Source organism: Fukomys damarensis, unplaced genomic scaffold (genome assembly GCF_012274545.1).
Source record: "Fukomys damarensis isolate Sample0158 unplaced genomic scaffold, DMR_v1.0_HiC HiC_scaffold_17, whole genome shotgun sequence".
Lineage (NCBI taxonomy): Eukaryota > Metazoa > Chordata > Mammalia > Rodentia > Bathyergidae > Fukomys > Fukomys damarensis.
The window spans coordinates 2,136,377-2,154,554 of record NW_022900929.1 but is presented as its reverse complement, the minus strand read 5'-3'; the positions used below and the strand labels follow the sequence as shown (position 1 = coordinate 2,154,554).

Genomic DNA, 18,178 nt, shown 5'->3' with positions numbered 1-18,178 from the left:
GTCATCCCAATTTACTGTGTTGACTTGGCATTGTACAGAAATGGACAACCATATTTGTCTAGAAATGTTAATTAATTAATTAATTAATGAATCATGTCACAGTGATATATGCACACCTATGTTTATAGCGGAATAGTTTGTAATAGCTAAAACTAGGAAACAGCCCAATTGCCCATCTGTTGGAAACTGGATAAAGAAGATTTTTTTTTTTTATAAAACGGAATACTACTCAGCCATAAAGAAAGAGAAATTAGAGTCATTCATAGGAAAATGGATACATATTGGGGATATACTCTTAAGTGAAATACATAAGCCACACATGGGTAAATACCAAATAGTTTCTCTGGTGTGAAAAACTATAATAGTACACAAGATCGTAATGAGATAATTAGTAATGTGAAATAGGAAGTAAAGGGCTAAAGGTGTAGGGAAAGTTGGAAGGGTGGGGGAAAGGTAATAAGGGAGAGGAAAAAAATATGAGAAACTGAAAAAATGGAAATAAAGTGTTTGTAAATGGGGAGGGCAGGAGGGGTTGAAGGGAGGGCAGGGACAAGGGGAAAAATGAGAATCAAGACCTATTATGTAGAGGCGCAGAATCCCAATGATGAATGTAATTGTATTGTATACCTAGATTGTACCAATAACCTCAATAAAAAGAAAAAAAAATACATAAAAAGGGCTGAGGATGTAGGTCAGTGTGAAGGCCCTGGGTTCAGCCCCAAGTATTGACTCCCCCCACCCACAAGGAGAGAGATCATTGTGCTCAGCTCTTTTTTAATGCTTCTGTGAGGTGTGTGCCATCCTTCCAATGTAATTGTATTGTATACCTAGATTGTACCAATAACCTCAATAAAAAGAAAAAAAAATACATAAAAAGGGCTGAGGATGTAGGTCAGTGTGAAGGCCCTGGGTTCAGCCCCAAGTATTGACTCCCCCCACCCACAAGGAGAGAGATCATTGTGCTCAGCTCTTTTTTAATGCTTCTGTGAGGTGTGTGCCATCCTTCCATGTTCCCTTCTTTGTAAGTGATGAAGTCTTCATTCGTGGAAATCCTTGCTTGCTGGAGGAGGGTGTTCACAATGGTTGTGTTAGTCTAACTGCATGTCACTCTTGAACCATCTTTGTCCTCTTTTCCAGTCAGACATGTATAGCTTGGGTGTGATCCTGCTGGAGCTCTTTCAGCCGTTCAGGACAGAGATGGAACGAGCAGCAGTTCTAACGGATTTAAGAACTGGTCGGACACCTGAGTCCCTCAGTAAAAGGTGCCCTGTGCAGGCCAAATATATCCAGCACCTGACCAGCAGGAATGCAGCCCAGAGACCGTCTGCTCATCAGCTGCTACAGAGTGAACTTTTCCAAACTCCTGGAAATGTATGGAACTTTTTTATTTTTTTAATACTGGGGAAACTATAAAACTTTTAGAGTAGAATTTAAGTTGTTAATCCTATTTCATGAAGAACAGTCGAGCTTCAAATAAGGTTTATGTTTCTGGAAACAAAATAGCTAAACCTAGTGTCAGAATTCTCTAACAGTCTATCTAGTACTTACTAAGTTTATACCAAAATAAGTTTCCCAAAGCCAGCTGACTCACTGCCAACTGTCTGTTCTAAAAAAGATAATACACCTGGGCAAGGTGGCACACACCTGATATCCCAGCACTATGGGAGGCTGAGGCAGGAAGACCACAAGATTAAGCCCAGCCTAGGCAACTTAGTCATTTAGCAAAACTCTCTCAAACAAAGAAAAAACAAAACTAGTGATATACCTTAGTGCAGAGATCCCAGGCTCAATCTCCCATGCTGCTGTGTGTGTGTACACATGCACCCACTTTTCCTTTCTAAATTGTTACTAAAGTACCTCCTAGTAAAAAGTGACACACACCAAAAGGTATAAAATAAGAGCGGTAATTCTGAGAAGTTGGAGCAGTGGTGGTAGAGACTGCCTTTGCCACTTTTTTTTTTGAGACAGGGTCTCACTGCAGTTCAAACAGGCTTGGAACTGACTATATTGCCCAGGTGCCTTGAACTTGAAAAATCAACTGTGTGATGTTGGTTTTCAGTCCTGTAGTCTTGCCTCAGGGTGGTCCACTGACACAAGGTCCAGTGCCACATATAGTCTCTAGTCTTTGTATTCTGGAAAAAGGAGGGTGACTCATCCACTCTATTCCTCCAGAAACTTAAGCTTTAAAGCTGATTTTAAGGTATATTCACAGCTTTGCTACAGATTATGGTCCTAGACCAGCTACAGCAGCACTACCTGGGGACTCCACTGTGGAGTCAGAGTCTGCAGTTTAGTAGGGTTCCCAAGTGATCTGCACAGTATTTGATCAGCAGTGCTCTCTAGGTCAGTAGAAGTCCCCTGCAAACTGATAGACTCCTCAGGCCTCTGCAGTCTCCTGACCTACTAAGAATCAGGGGTAGTGGCAGTGGTGTAATAATCCTTGAAGGGGTGCTGTCATTCAGTAGTTTGGGAACCATGCGTAGAGTATAGAAGAGGCACCAGGAGCAGTGCAGTGGTAGACTAGCACGTGTGAGGTTCTGAGCTCATTCCCAGGATCCCTCAAAAAATCAGTTGATTTGTCTTCATGTAAGGCTAATTAATTTTCAAGTTAAACATTTATAAACATAAATGAAGAGGTAGATATACTTTTCTTTGAAGTTTTTTGAAAATTGCATATATTATACAGCTCTTAACCAGCTCATTTTTCTGTGACACCAAGTAATGTCAGTTCACATTTGTTCCTAGCATCATACCCTTTCATTAGTTGGCTGCTTTCATCTTTGCTGGCCAGTATCCTTCCATTTATCCATTCTTTAACCACTGACCAGTCCAGGATGATCAAAAACTGCATATTTTTTCATTAATTTTTATAACCGGAAATATAAAAATGACAGTTATATATCAAATTTATTCAACACAAGACTTGACTGTTTTAAATGACACCTGCCTGAGCAGTGCTGGGGATAGTAAGTGTATAAATAAACATGCTGCCTCAGTGATGCTTGGGGGTAAAACTATTAAGTGGTTAAAAATCTCACACAGGCTGTGCTCTGGAAGAAATGGAGACAGCATAGCCATGTTGCTGTGAACTAAGAGGCAGTGACCGAGCACCGAAAGCCTTAATAGAAGCCACTTGACTGGCGTTGATGATAATGTGGTTACTTACATTTTGGGGCTGAGGGCAACACACAATTACAATAAATACAGTGGTATCTTGGTTCATGAACTTAATTTGTTTTACAATTTTGGAAAAGATAGCAACATTCATGTTTGGGTGGGAAAGATGATCGCAGTTGTTTGTCACCTTATGCAGTTTACAAACAAAAATAAAATGTTGCCTAACACTTCTGTGTGCCAACCAAATTGTTGGCAAACAAAAGTGTTTGTGAACTGAGGTACCACTATCCAGTGATAGCTGACACTCCATCCACGCAATTGGGTGGCTGGTGATACTGTGACAACTAGAATTCATGCATAGGACTGCAAAGTGGGAACTATCTGTACATTTAAAAGAGAAGTAGCCATTTTAATGAAGCTTAAAATTTTCTGTCTAAACAGGTAAATCTCACCCTACAGATGAAAATAATAGAGCAAGAAAAAGAAATTGAAGCACTAAAGAAGCAGCTAAGCCTCCTTTCTCAGGACAGAGGGGTAAAGGATGATGTGGAATATGAGGACACACCATCCAGCCTTAAGTAGGCTGTATCAATAACATGAAAGCGGACTCTCAAGACAGCTGGGATGTAAATTTTCAATCTTTAGTGTACAAAATGTGATTTCTTGGTTTTATTTAATAACCTGTAGAAGACTTCTGTAAGCTGTAAAGGATACTTAGCTACCTTTTCCTTAAGTAGCTCTTGTATGACCTAAGACTGCTCAAAATGAAGCCTGTTCCATGCTTTCCTCTCTATTTCAGTATCACAGGAAGTCCTTGCCATAATTGGCAGTCATGGTATAGTGCAAACAATAGTTCTGAATTTTACATAAAACCTGGACTCACAAATTAATATGATGATTTTATTGATACTGGACAAGTGGCCTAAATAAAGAGTGATTCTGCCTACAATTCTCTTTACTGACAGTATGAGGCAGCACCATTCTTAAAACCCTTTAAAACCAGTTACTGAAATTCACTTAAGGAGCTTGAGGGCAGTGTTGAAAGGGGCCAGGTTGTCACATGACTTCAGCCACCGCTGCACGTTGGCAGGTGCTGCTGTGCCACAGCCCCCTGTCTGCTGGAGCACAGACCAGAGCACCACATCTGCCACAGTGAACTCATTCCCAACCAGCCATGGGGTCTTCCCCAGAGCAGAGTTCATGGAGCGAAAAACAGCTGCTTTTTCTTTACTGTTCCCTTCTTTTAGCTGAAATATAGCAATATCTACCCAGCTATCAATGAGGGTTAAGTTTACAGCATTGTGCTTCTGGCCGAATAGAGAGAACAAGAAACGTGCAATGTTTCCTTCTCCTTCAATGGGGCACATCGTCTGGACACTGAACTTCATCTGAGTCTTGGGCACTGAAAAAGAAAAAACATGCCAGAGTAGCAGCCACTGAGGGACATACTTGTGCTATGTCGAAGGGGGAAGGGGAAATTGTATTTTCCAAAGCATCACATTTTTCATCTGTCTCCCAAGAGTTTTTTTTTTGGTAACGGGGATCAAACTTGGGCCCTTGTGCTTGCAAAGCAGGTGGCGGAACCACTGAGCTAAATCCCCGGCCCTCCCAAGAGTTTTAATATGTAAGTCTTAAAATACAAACTATGATTTTATTTATTTATTTATTTATTTTTGGTGCCAGGGATTGAACTCAGGTCTTTGTGCTTGCAAGGCAGGCGGCAGGACCACTGAGCTAAATCCCTGGTCCCAAACTATGATTTTAAAAAAAAGCAACCAAGTTGCCCTTTAAATTTTCAAGCTAGAAGGGACCTCAGACCATCTTTTCTAACCTTTGTGCCGAAAGATTTGAAGGTTGAAGACAGGAAACCAAACCAGGAGTCTCATACCCTAGACTGGACCAGTTCTGCCCTTATGACTCCTCTACATATGTGGAGCTGAGGGCAGTGAGGCACCACTGGCGGATGTTAACTCACTGCTGTCTGTATAAACCTCACTGGGAGAGACACACGTCCCTGGGATTCTGAATAAAAGATATCCTGCCATCTTTTTGAGGCCCACAGGAAAACATCAGTATCCTTGGAGCAAGTTTTAGAATGTGAAGGCCAGGGGGATGGGGAAATAGTTCAGTGGTAGAGCACTTGCCTAGAATGTAAAGGTCGGAGGGCTGTGCCTGACTAGACAGAAATCCCACTCCAGAGCTCAGAATTCCCTGGAATTATGTCTTGGATTTGACCAGACAGAAAAGAGCTATATATAGTCTATGCTTCAGAATGTCTCCCCTCTGCTGCCTCTTACCAAAACCACAGCCTTCATCTCATCATTTAAGTTCAATTTAAGTACTTACCATTTTTCCAAATTAAGGTGAAGCCCAGCTGATACTCATGTCGGGCCTGTTTTCTAGTCTGTTCCCCAAAGCACTTGAGAAGCCTCTCGGGCACGTTCTTGACTGATGAGTGCATATGCACTGTGGACAGGACCCTGTAGCGTTCACAGAGCAGCCTGTGTAGCACCAGCAGGGAGAGGGGAGGTGAGGCCGGGTTTGCATTGATCACGATGTCTTTCAGCGCCCCATAATCCTGGGGGAAGACCAGAATAGCACAGCAATGTGAGCAATCTGAGTGCAGTTTTAGCAGGTGCCACCCTAGGAACCTAACCAGGGTCATTTAATTGAATCCTTGGTTCCCATAAGGCAGGCAACCTTAATACCCCCATTTAAAAGCTGGGAACGGGCCAGGGATTTAACTCAGTGGTTCTGCTGCCTGCCTTGCAAGCACAAGGTCCCAAGTTTGATCCCCAGTACCAAAAAAACTGGGAAAATTGAGTCATGGGGAGGCAAGTAATTTATCCAAGGTTCAATGAACTCCATAAGCAGGGGAGCTGGGATCTGGGCTAACTCCATGTCGTGACCCCTCTACTGCTGGCTGCCCACAAAGAAAAACTGGACACCAAATTCACATAACAGTGTGTCAGGGATGACACTTTGATTTGTCTTTTTTTCTTCTAAGATAAAACTGTTGAAGAGGTACACATACAATTCTTCCAGCCACCAAATCTAACACTGACCACATGGCAGGAGATAGTTTCTTCATCAAGGTGTTTCAACGAAGAGCCCCTCGAAGCAGGGTCTTGACTCCAGAGGTCACTGGCAATGAGGGGAAGAGGACAATGTGCAACACAAAGTGCTAAGTGCCAAGACTTGTGGCCACCCTAGAGGAGGATTTTATACCTATTCTTTCTCTCTTAATAATGAACATCATGCTGGGCATGGTAGTACACACCTGTAATCCCAGCACTCATGAGGCTGAGGCAAAAGATTGCAGTGAGTTCAAGGCTAGCATGAACTACAAAGCGAGACCCTGTCTCAACAATAAAACATCACTCATGCAGACAATCAACAGTGCTTTGACCTTTTCTCAACACCCTGCCACTCTTACTCAGTGCCCTTCATGCCAAGCAAGGCCGAATGCTTTGCAGTTTCCTGAACAGATCACATTAACTTGACACTTCACCTTCTAAGATATCAAAATTCACCTTGAGTACCATGTGCTCAGAAGCCTTTCCAGCATGATAAGAAATCACATGTTCCCAGACTCACCTTGAGACTGGCTCTCTGGGGGCCTGGTCAGGTCTTGGCTGAGTCCTCAATACACAAAATCATGTATAGGATGAATGCATGGGTAGGGGAAGGAATGCACCAAGGCAGAGGCACTGAAGTTGCCAGAAGCAGAACCTTGGGCGAGACACCACAACCTTGCTTCCACTTTTTAGTTCTTTGATTTGTACCATTCCATCACCAATTCTACAGGAAAGCATTAGTAGGGACTCTTAGGACAAACCCTTTGCACACTCTGATATTTCATAAGGCAAAACATTCTTTGTGTCAGATTGTCTCCTACATTAGCTGAAGCCTATAAACAATTACGAAGGCTAAAGCAAATTGAATTTGAGCAAAAGATATCCTAAGTATAAGTGGCTTTTAGCAATATAGTTCAAAAGGATTGATGGGATTTCTGTGCCCGGTCAGCCAGGATGTGACAGATGTGCTTCTGTCAAACAGAGTCAAGGCTGCTTCTGCTGAGACCAGCTGGGACCTGCTTCTCTGAGGCTCACAGGCTGGTGGACAGGCTTGGGATGGCAAGAAGCTGGGACTCTTGATTCTTTTCTGCCTCCCACTCCTCCTTGTTCTCCACTCCGTCTGAGAAGTCAAGAAGCAGCTTTAGAGCTTGCTTTGGCTTCACTCATGTCGAGTAAACCTGTTCTGTGCTGAGGCACAATCATTTAGGGGCAAATAAAGAACAAGTGCTCCACCTTGAAAGCCAAAACAGAATCATACACAGTTTTTTGTCACTAACAACTATCTAGCACACAGATGCCGCTCAGCTTTTGAAACACACCTACCTTTCCAAGCACTGAATTCAAGTCCAATGCACTGGTCATCAGAGCTGTGGGCTCATCTGCTTGCACGATGTTGGTTACATCCACATCTGCATCTGGAGTGTGAATCATCTTGGAGAGGCCATCAACTGCAGCTTTCAACTCGTACAAACGTTTTAAAATATCATCTTGGCGGGACTCAAGAGCTTGCAGAGAGGGGTCTAATGCTTCCTAAAGAAATCACAACTAAGCAGTCATTTCCTTTCACAAAGCAGTCTGTCTAAATTTGATCACTTTTCTTACTTTGTCCCATACACTAACAAATGTCCTCCCTCCCTTTAAGACATTACAAACTGCCGGGTGTGGTGGATTACACCTGTAATCCCAGCACTCAGGAGGCTAAGGCAGGAGGATCACTGGGAGTTCGAGACTAGCCTGCTACACAGTGAGTTCCAGGTCAGTCTGAACTACATAGTGAGACCCTGTCTCAAAGCAAACAAACAAAAAAACCCACAAAATATTACAAGTAGGGTGTGGTAATGAATGCCTGCAGTCCCAGCACTGGGAGGCTAAGGAAGACTCAAAGTTTCAGCTCAGCCCAGGCAACTTAGTGAGACCCTGTCAAAAAATAAAAAAGGGCTGGTGATGTAGTTCAGTGCAAAAGCCTTGGGTTTAATCTCTAGTACTGTAAATATATATACACATACATACATACATACATTATATCAAAGTGGCAGTTATTTTTAATAGGTCCTACAAATCCACAGATGTTCTAGAATAAATGTGACTGAAAGTGACTTAGAAATGATCTGATTCTGATTTCAGGTAATTTAAGAACAGAGCAGCAGAAATTAAACACAAATCAGTATGTATGTATGTGTAAGAGCCGAGGTTTTACTATGTTCTCCAGGCTGACCCCCAACTTCTGGACTCAAGGGATCCTCTCTCTGCCTCAACCTCCTACTGCTGAGTATTCTTTTTTCTTTGTGGTAATGGAGATTGAACCCAAGGAGCACTAAGCTACATCCCTATCTGTTTTTATTATTTTACTCTGAGACAAGGTCTTGCTAAGTTGCCAAGACTGGCCTCAGACTCCTGAGTAGCTGGGTTTATAGGCATATGCCACTAGGCCAGACCAATACTCTTTATTTTTAGTAACAAACTAATTCAAAATACTTTGTTTAAATAAGTAAAGATGGGGGACACACACAATGAAAATGGAATTTAATAATTTATACAAATAGAAGGGAAAAGGTAGCTTAGGTTTAAGAGGTCTCCTTCAGCATAGAAGCAGATCGCTGGCACAGGAAAGTGGTTTCCTAAAGTTTTAAAGAAGCACTGGCATCCTCTTGTTTTAGAATCATCTAGAACAGTGGTGGTAAATCTATGGCATGTGTGCTGCAATGGGCATGCAGAGCCCTCTCTGTCCACACTCGAACCAGGTTGTCCCAGCACTGCCCAGCAGCTAAGCATGGAATAGCAGTGCACACAGCAGCCATGCACATGCTTGGAAAGGAGGAGCAGTGCCAGGCTGATGTCAGTAAGCCACGACTCATTAGTTGCAGCTCATCTGAGTTTTCGTAAGCCTGTGGTCCATATTCAGGTTTAAATGCAGTGTTGGCACTTAATGATAAATAAGTGGGTTTTGGGTTGCAAAAAGCTTGCCATCATTGATCTAGAACCTTTTCTTTACTGAAATGTGTAATTTCATGAAGCAGGAAGTCTTAGGTCCCTCAGTCACTGGATCTGTCCTTGCCTAGTAGTCACTGGCACACAGTAAGTAACCAATAATAGCCTGTGAATAAATCTCAAGTTATAGACTTACTTTAAAAAACAATACCTAGTAACCTCCCAATAAAGTCAAACTGTACAACTTATATCTGACTCATGAGATGTCACAAAAGGTAATCCACTTTGAGTTGAGAGACTACATTAAGCATGAGGAAAATGCCCACAATTACACAGAAGAGTCAAGAATATGGCCATGTTCTCTAGTTTACTATAAATAAGTACTCACAATATAGTGGGAGTGGAGTATGGTATTTGCTCACAGCATGTGGGGAAGTCCAGCATTTTTAGGAACATTTGTTTCTCCAAAGGTCATTCACTACACCTCCTCGCACATATCCAATTGTTCACAGGTATTGGGAGTTTTACCTCCCATATATTTTTGGAGTCCCCTGGCTTTTAAGTGGGTCTCCACTATCAGCACAGGCCACCATTTTTTACCTGGCCTATTTTCTTACTGGTCACTTGTACCCATCTCTGTAATCTATCTCCCTTAAGATGCCAGCCAGAGAGATTTTTTTTTCAAAACGTACATTTTGTTACAACCTCCTATGCTTCTTTCTTAGGTTCTTAGGATACAAATCAAACTCTTAACATGGCTTAATAAATACCTGTATGACTTGGACCCTGGCTCCTTCACATTTTAATTTTCTTCCTTGTTCTGTGCTCTAACCACATTGTACAGTGAGTTCCTAAAACTCCCTCCTACTGGACCTTTATACATGCTGTTCTGTCTTCTCTGGTTTGGTGAGCTCATATTTATGCTTGAACTTAATCAGCACTTTCGCACCTCTCCTAGATTGCTGCTCTGAAGATTAGAGAGGAAAGATAAGCCCACTGACTTCTGGATAGAACAAAGAATGAAAGATGCCAATTAAATAATTAGGTGCTGATGGAAATGTCTGAACACAAAATGTATGACAGGACTAGTACCTGTGTAATAGTCTCATGTTACTCAATGGTAATCTTTCCAATATCATTTGCTTAGCCTATATTTGTGCATTGTTCTTGCACAGTCTTGCTCATTTCTGCAAATGGCACCAGGATGTCTACCCCACCAGGGCCAAAGAAACAGCTACCAGATTCAAAACAGTCAGTACACACTGAAAATGCCTGGGGTGAGAAATGTACATGTAAATGTGGTCTGTGATTTCTCAAATGGCTTGACCTGGGCTCTCTTGATGTGAGTAATACCAAAATGCTTGAGGTATCTACTTTATCTCATTTGCACCTTCCTATTTTGGCCTATAGTTGTGCTTCCTAGGACTAGACTGTAACATATATATTTAAAAGCTGCTGATTTTTTGTGTGGCTCTCATTTGCACTAGATTCACTTGATTTTTTAATTGTTTATCTATATTGTGATGTGCCAGATAATTGCTAGAGCAGCAGGACAATGTGTCTTCTACATCAGAAGTTTAATCAAAGCCCAAAAGAAATCAGGCAGCAGACTTAAAACTTGGTGATTAATAATACGTGACATCCCCGACTCCTGGGTTTTCTTTTGGGTTCCTTGGACCGTGCAGTTGCAGGGGCACTGCGCCATTGCTCTGTGGCAGTCTCTAGTTGAAGGATCACTGAACCATATTTGCTATTTTTGTCTTTAGCTCTGTGATGAAACAACTGTTAATATCATTGGGTTTCAAATTCCAAACTAGGCAGAAAGCTATGAAGACAAAGTGGAGAATAATATATAGCAGGAAAACTGACCACAAAAGATATCCATTCATTTTCGGTCCCAACATTTTTCTGTTGGAAACTTCAGCTGTGTATTTGCAATAAATAAAAGAGCCAAAGATCTGAGTGAAAGACTTTAGCAGGTAGTTAGAAAAACGATGTACAGTAATAAAAATGGCCAGGAAATATGAAAAGGCACTCAACTTAGAAACTGAGGAAATCTAAACTGAAACTACATTAGGATGACTGCATCAGTATGCCACCAGCTTTACAAGACTTCCCAAGGCTGATGGGGATGATAAACCTGTATAACCACTTTAGTAATTTATCCAGTTAAAGTGGAAGACAGACCCCACTGGGCCAGCAATCCTGTTTGTTAGTATATGCCCGATGCCAGCTCCTAAGAATATTCATATCACCATAGAAAATCACCCAGTGCTCACAAGCGGCAGGAGGGAGAGGTAATGGTGGAACAGTCATACAGTGGAGCAGCACACTGCAGAGAAAATGACTTCCTTGTTGCAACAAAATGACACAAGTAAAAAAAAAAAATAAAAAGCCAGCCATTCAGATATAAGTAGGCTTCTACTTATATCAAGACAGCTGAAGATTCATAATTACTTGGCAAAATAATAATAGCAAGTAAAGATCTTTGGGGGCAAAATTATAAGTGAGGGACTGATGTGTCTCCACTTTGGTGACGGTGACCCTGAAATTCAGCCTTTATTCCTCAAGATGATGAATTATTTGCTTTCCTGTGAGGCAAAATTTTGTAAAAGTTTGGCTGTGTGCCAAAAAGAGATGGAGAGACTTTTTAATAAAAGTGTGTCTCATTGGCTGGCAGGCTCAAGAGGCCAGGGTGGGGCTGGAGGCCGGACTAAGACTGAGCACCCACAGGTGGTTCCAGCCAGGTGAGATCCGCTGGCCAGGGTCGGGGAACCCGGACGCACGGCCACTGCGGTGCCAGTACCCTGGACCAGCGCGGGGTGATGGGGCAGGGCAAGGCCCCGCCACTGCGCGTGCGCACTGAGCCGAGGCCCACACTCCTACCTGCACGTGGCCCTCGTCCGGCGCCGGGCTGCTGGTCCTGCAGTGTACGTTGGGGAGCCGATACATGCAAGTGGGAAGCTCTACACTCAGCGGAGCGCCGCCCCCGTGATAGGGCTTTACCTGATACATCGGCATCGCGGGAATCAAAGGAAGGAAGGCGGCGATAGTGAGACACGTACGTCCAAAAACCGCCCACACCACCACAGACCGCGGCCACCTCTCCTCTCCACCCTAGCTACTGGCGTTCAGGAAAACGTAGTTCTTGCACTATAATTGGCTCGGGTGTTAGGAGTCTGAGTCGACCTTTGATATATCCAATCAACGAGAAGGAAATGTGACACCCCGCCAGGAAGGGGCGGGATTCAGTGGCAGAAGTAGCCAATGAGTGGATGGAAGATGTCCCTTCCCCCTCTGTGGGCGTGGCGGCGGGAACTCTTTTCCTATACCGGATGGTAGAGTCGTTTTTCCTCCATGGAGCATACTGAGGGCGTGAGGTGAGAGGTGGGCTACGGTGTCCTCTCTGGTCGTCCTCTCTGAGCTTCGCCGCGTTCCATTCTCCAGGAAAGGTTGGCGAGCTCGAGGCGCGTGGCGAGCCTGGTAGCAGCGTTCTCAGAGCCTGTCTTGGCGCCCTCGGGACTGCGGGCTAGGGGTACTGGGTTCAACCATTCAGATGCCATCAGAAGGAGGTGGGCCTGAAGCTGGAGCCGGACATCCCGGTAGAATGAACTGACTTCGTCATCTCTTTAATTATTGGGGGAAGAAGGAAGCTTCGAGGCGCACGTAATTTGTATAACTTGTACAGGTTTTAAAAATGAAAGGACCCATGTCTGGGGCCCAGGGCTGGGGTTATCACAGGACCTGCCAGAGAACTCGATGGAAGCCGTGCGTAGTGGCCTCCTGTAATCTTAGCACTCTTGGAGCCTGAGATAGGAGGATCGCAAGTTCGAGCCCAACATGGGCGACTTAGCTTCTGTGTCAAATAAAGAAAAAAGCTGAAGATATCCCTCCCTGCGAAGGCCGGAGGTTCAATCCCTAGTAACGGGGATGGGGGACGTTGCATTGTTTCTGCTTGAGTATTTCATTTCTGCCGGTCAAGCAGTACCGAATTTTGTATAGAAACTCTTCGACCAGCACAGATGCGCTTAATATGAAGAAATTAGCTTTCAGTACTTAAATGTTGTGCCCCTCCTCCAGCTCAAAATGAATGTAAAAAACGGACCTGTAACCCTATATATAGTGTGTTATCAGATAAGTTTCGTTTTCAGAGCTATTTCCCATTTTAGGTGAGATCATCCGCAGTTTGACATTGTAGACAAACTACAGTGAGAGTCTTTGCAAGTAGAATAAAGATTAAAGAGGTCTGTTTATTCTCTTACTGTAAGGGGTTTATTGAAGGTGGACTATGTTGGGTGCTTTATGAAATAGGCAAAGATTTCCAGGAAGGCGCCTGTGTTCCATGATACCCGGATTATGGCTGTTTACTAAAACGTGCTACATTAGTGAAAATGTGGAATACTCTCTGGAGATGAGTAGGAGTAGCCGGGCAGAGGAGGAAGAGGGGAACAGCTGAGATAGAGTTACTTAGATACAAAGCAGTGTCTGTGAGCTTGTCATATTCAGAAAACAGTTGTTTGCTATGATTAAAGTGGGAGACTTGGGGAAGAGCAATAGAGAATTGGGGGCGTCATGACTAGATTTTTCTCATACTGAGGATGGAACACAGAACCTTTGCATCCAGCACCCGCTACCCCTTATTTTGAGACAGTCTTGCTGAGGTGCGACGCTGTCCTGAGTGCTTGAGTTACAGATGTGTGCCACCACTCCAGGCTTTATGACTAGATTTTAAACAATATAATAGGCAGAGGGGCACTAGGAACTTTAAGCCTAAAAATTATTTGACAAGATTTGTGATTTTAGAGGCCTGGAAAGAAAATAGTTGTAAAACTCTGAAAGCCATTTCAGGAAGAACTTGGAGGGCTTTTGCCAAGTTAGCATTAGGTACCTTGGATTTGGATTGATATTTCAAAGTCAACTGTGGGGATTATTATCTTATAGTTAGCACCCACTTTCTTATATGGTTTGCCATAAACACTGATTCACATCATACTCTTGGTTTTTTTAAATTGTGTGAGAAATGTTGCTTTTGCTTTTCAAGAAAAATCCCATGGTTGTAAAAGATTATGTAGCCTGAAAGATACAATATATTTCTTCCAGGTAAAAACATGTCTAATTATGTTTTAAATATTGAACTCGAAGCATCTATTCAAAGGTATTTTTGACAGCTACTTAAGGATTGTAAAACAATACCTACATTTTATACATATTATACTCACAGTATAACAAGTGGGTATGTGCACATAATCAATAAAGACTTAAACCCACTAATAATGGATAATTCATTTCTCACTGTTAAAATAAGGATGAAAATACCTTTCTTATTTTGTTTAAATGCTTATTTTGTTCCTTGTAACTAATTTCTTTAGTACAGAACTTGCCAAAACCATCAGAGCTATCGATGGGAAGTCAGTTCATCAAATTTGTTCTGGGCAAGTGGTACTGAGTCTTAGCACTGCTGTGAAGGAGTTGGTAGAAAATAGTGTGGATGCTGGTGCTACTAATATTGGTAAGTTTAAGAAAGTTTTAAGCCACAAGCTTATGCTTTTTTGTTTAAGAAACGTTTGTTAGTGTAATAAAACAATCCAGTGTTGGTATGCCAATAAATGATTTAAATGTTAGTAGTTATATCTCTAGTACTTGAAAAGAAGGCAAGAATAGTAACAGCAGTTAACTTTCACTCTGTTTTTACTGTGAGCCAGGAAGGCATTATGCTAAGAATTACCTATGGAAAGGCCAGAGATTTAGCTCAGTGGTGCTGGACCTGCCTCACAAGTACAAGGTCCTAAGTTTAGTACCTGGTACTGGAGAAAAAAAAAAAAAAGAATTACACATGGAAGCTGGCTGTGGTGGTACATGCCTGTAATCCCAGCACTCGGGAGGCTGAAGCAGGAGGAGTGTCAGAGTTCAAGGCCAACCTGGGCTACATAGTGAGTTCAAGGCCAGCCTGGACCAGATAGCGAGACCCTGTCTCAAAAAACTCTTCAAAAAAGAATTACAAATGGGCCTGGGATTTAGTTCAGTGGTTCAGTGGCCTGCCTTGCAAGCGCAAGGACCCAAGTTCAATCCCCGGTACCAAAAAAAAAAAAAAAACAAAGAATTAAAGATAGAATCTTTTATTTAATCTGCAGAATAACCATGAGTTAGGAATTATTACCATTATATTAATCAGGAAATGAAGGCATAAGAAGTTTACTTTTTTTTTTTTTTGAGGTTATAAAGCTAGTAAAACATCAGCTAGGATGTCTGATTCAGAGCCTGTTCTCTTTAATGACTATGTTAAAATTATTCCTTTGAAAGAAAAATTTTAAAATACTATTTAATTTGAGTTACTAAATAACCCCATTGACTTAAAATATACAAAATGACAGCAGTACTTTTAAGTAAAAGTATAGTCATGACTTTTACTTTTGTGTTGTATGTCAATATAAAAGTGTTTTTATTTTGTTTTTTGTTTTTTATCCATGAATCAGTCTATGAGAAGTAAATATTTTAACTCTTTTAGATTTAAGGCTTAAAGACTATGGGGTGGATCTCATTGAAGTTTCAGACAATGGATGTGGGGTAGAAGAAGAAAACTTTGAAGGCTTATGTAAGTTGAATTTTTCTAATCCTATTAAAAATAACTGGGCCAAATATACCAGAATTTTGAGTAACACTGACTTAGATAATACAAAAGCAATTTTTAAAAGCCAGTTACTTGGCAGGTATTGTGTATATTCATTACTGTGTCACATGAGACATCTTGGGCCTTACTTTACACTCTTTTTCAGCTTTGAAACATCACACTTCTAAGATTCAAGAGTTTGCTGACCTCACTCAGGTTGAAACTTTTGGCTTTCGGGGGGAAGCTCTGAGCTCACTCTGTGCACTGAGGTGATATAATATTTTTATCCATTAACTTCACTCCTTTCCTTCTGTATTACATCCAGGCTGCAGGCCTATTGATTGGTGCCATCCACACCTAGGGTGGGACTTCCCTCTTCAGTAAATCCATTCAGCCACACCCAGAACTATGTTAACCCTTAATCTATATTCACACACCCTAAATCCAGCCACCTGTGAAAAGCCCCACCTATGAGCACTTGATGCTTGGGGGACATCTAGACCCAGGACGTACACTTTGTTTTTTTCTGTAGTGCTTGGGATTGAACCTAGGGCCTTGGACATGCTAGGCATGTGCTCTACCACTGAGCTATGCACCCTGACCATAATTATTTGTGAATAAATTTTGAGATCCTTTGTTGTTTTGCATTACAACCTAAAAAAATTAAAGCTTTTTGTCAAAACAAAGTATTTGTAGAAGTTTGTCTCACTAGTTTTTAGGTGCCAAACCTTAGATTTTAGGATGATTCCTCACCCATTTGAACTCATTTGATTATATCAGAAAAATCGATACCTTTCATAGAGTTTTGAGAGAAAGAAAAAAATGGGGAAAAGAGTATACTGTGTCCAGTCCTGTCTAACCAGACAGGCCATGCTGCATTCTCTTACAGTGATGTAACCATTTCTACCTGCCACACATCTGCAAAGTTTGGGACTCGACTTGTGTTTGATCACAATGGAAAAATTGTCCAAAAAACCCCCTGTCCACGACCCAAAGGGACAACGGTCAGTGTACAGCAGTTATTTTATACGCTACCTGTGCGCCATAAGGAATTTCAAAGGAATATTAAGAAGGTATGCTACATTCACAAGAATCAGTAGTGTCGTATACATGAATAAAAGGTTTATTAAAGATAATTACTCCAGTTAATTTTATTCCCTTGATTTTTCTTTTTTAAACAAATGCTTTGTTTCTTCCATCAAGACTGAACTTTAGGATGGTTTATCTTTTTGTTTTGTGTTTTAAGTCCTTTAACAAGTAACATCATGGGCCGGGGATTTAGCTCAGTGGTGCTGCTACCTGCCTCACAATGTCAGGGTCCCGAGTTTGATTCCTGTACCCCCCAAAAAAGTAACATAATTTTTTATTGTTTTTTAAAATTAGTATATTTAGTGTATGTGTACGTTCTTGGAGTTAGGAATTAAACACAGGGCCTTGTGCATGTGAGGCAAGCTTTCTACTACACAGCTACATCTCCGTTTTTTTTTTTGGGCAAATGGAGCCAAAGGAGTTGTCTTTCTTTTTTTTTTTTTTTTTTTTTTTTGAAAATTTTTGTTTTGAAGCAAGGTCTTGTTAAATTATCCAGGCTGGCCTCAGACTTGGGGTCCTCCTGCCTCAGCCTCCTGAGCAGCTGGTATTATAGGTGTGTACCATTGCACCTAGCTTGTACATACATTTTTTATAATTCAAAGAATTGCTTAAGTGTTTGCAGCCAAAAATCTTTTTTTACTTATAAAACAATTTGTGCTAAGTGTAACTTGATTAAATTTTACAAAAATAGAGAAAATAATGTTTTGGGTTTTTTTTACATCTTAAGGGGAAAAATTAGAGCCTCAGAAAAATAGAGGAATATGGAAATTGTACTTGTCAGGGGTCGCCATTACTAACAGTTTGTATGTCTTTTTAGATATTTTTAAATTATGCTTATAAAAATTCCAAGATAAACATCAGTATAATGAAGGCAAGAAATATAGAATGTGCTGCAGCATTGAAGTATTATAAAATTATATGTGTTAGAAAGTTGAAACTGTCTCTGCCTACTCTCTTGAGTTTGGTTTATATCCTTTAGACTATAAATACCCTATATATAGGTAGTATTTATATATATTTAGATATTTCTGAAATAATTAAGATCCTGTCATATACACTGTGTGTAACTGACTTTTCACTTAGATATTGTAATTATTTTCTTTGATCCATGTGCACTATCTTACTCTTTGTCATTCCTCCATGGTACAGATATATCATAATTTATGATATATCATAAATATACCTTGCTGATGGTTGCTTAGCTTGTTTCTGATCTTTCACAGTTATAGATTATTATTTCAGTGAACATTTTGGTAATATACCTTTGTATGCTTATCTAAACAACACTGAGATTCCACCTCACCCCACAAAGAATGGCTGCTATCGAGAAATCACACAATAACAAATGTTCGGGGTTGTG

General features: G+C 41.4%; 3 protein-coding genes across 5 annotated transcripts in view; 2 read left to right on the top strand and 1 right to left on the bottom strand.

Annotated features, from left to right (window-relative positions):
• Eif2ak1 (eukaryotic translation initiation factor 2 alpha kinase 1) overlaps positions 1 to 3,714 on the top strand; it is a 41,043-nt gene extending 37,329 nt beyond the window's left edge. The window contains exons 14-15 of the mRNA XM_010642757.2: positions 1,138 to 1,371; positions 3,559 to 3,714. Coding sequence (XP_010641059.1) covers positions 1,138 to 1,371; positions 3,559 to 3,699 — 375 coding nt within the window. The 3' untranslated portion in view covers positions 3,700 to 3,714. The remainder of the gene's footprint in view (positions 1 to 1,137; positions 1,372 to 3,558) is intronic.
• Aimp2 (aminoacyl tRNA synthetase complex interacting multifunctional protein 2) lies at positions 2,330 to 12,269 on the bottom strand. 2 transcript variants are annotated; one of them, XM_010642759.3, is made up of 4 exons: positions 12,129 to 12,269; positions 7,518 to 7,724; positions 5,464 to 5,695; positions 2,330 to 4,519 (listed from the first exon to the last, which is right to left on the bottom strand). In XM_010642759.3, exons 1-4 carry the CDS (start codon positions 12,141 to 12,143, stop codon positions 4,131 to 4,133), a joined length of 843 nt encoding a protein of 280 aa, XP_010641061.1. In that variant the 5' UTR covers positions 12,144 to 12,269; the 3' UTR covers positions 2,330 to 4,130. The 2 variants fall into 2 exon arrangements, with proteins under 2 accessions (XP_010641061.1, XP_010641060.1); XM_010642758.3 differs by having other exon boundaries at positions 12,009 to 12,268.
• Positions 12,270 to 12,299: 30 nt separating this feature from the next.
• Pms2 (PMS1 homolog 2, mismatch repair system component) overlaps positions 12,300 to 18,178 on the top strand; it is a 28,831-nt gene continuing 22,952 nt past the window's right edge. Inside the window, exons 1-5 of one of the 2 annotated variants that reach the window (XM_010642760.3) lie at positions 12,300 to 12,502; positions 14,492 to 14,631; positions 15,628 to 15,714; positions 15,896 to 15,998; positions 16,619 to 16,802. In XM_010642760.3, the coding sequence (XP_010641062.1) occupies positions 12,480 to 12,502; positions 14,492 to 14,631; positions 15,628 to 15,714; positions 15,896 to 15,998; positions 16,619 to 16,802 (537 nt within the window). In that variant the 5' untranslated portion in view covers positions 12,300 to 12,479. Of the gene's footprint in view, positions 12,695 to 14,491; positions 14,632 to 15,627; positions 15,715 to 15,895; positions 15,999 to 16,618; positions 16,803 to 18,178 lie in introns of both variants that reach the window. The other variant, XM_033764789.1, reaches the window with a different exon arrangement.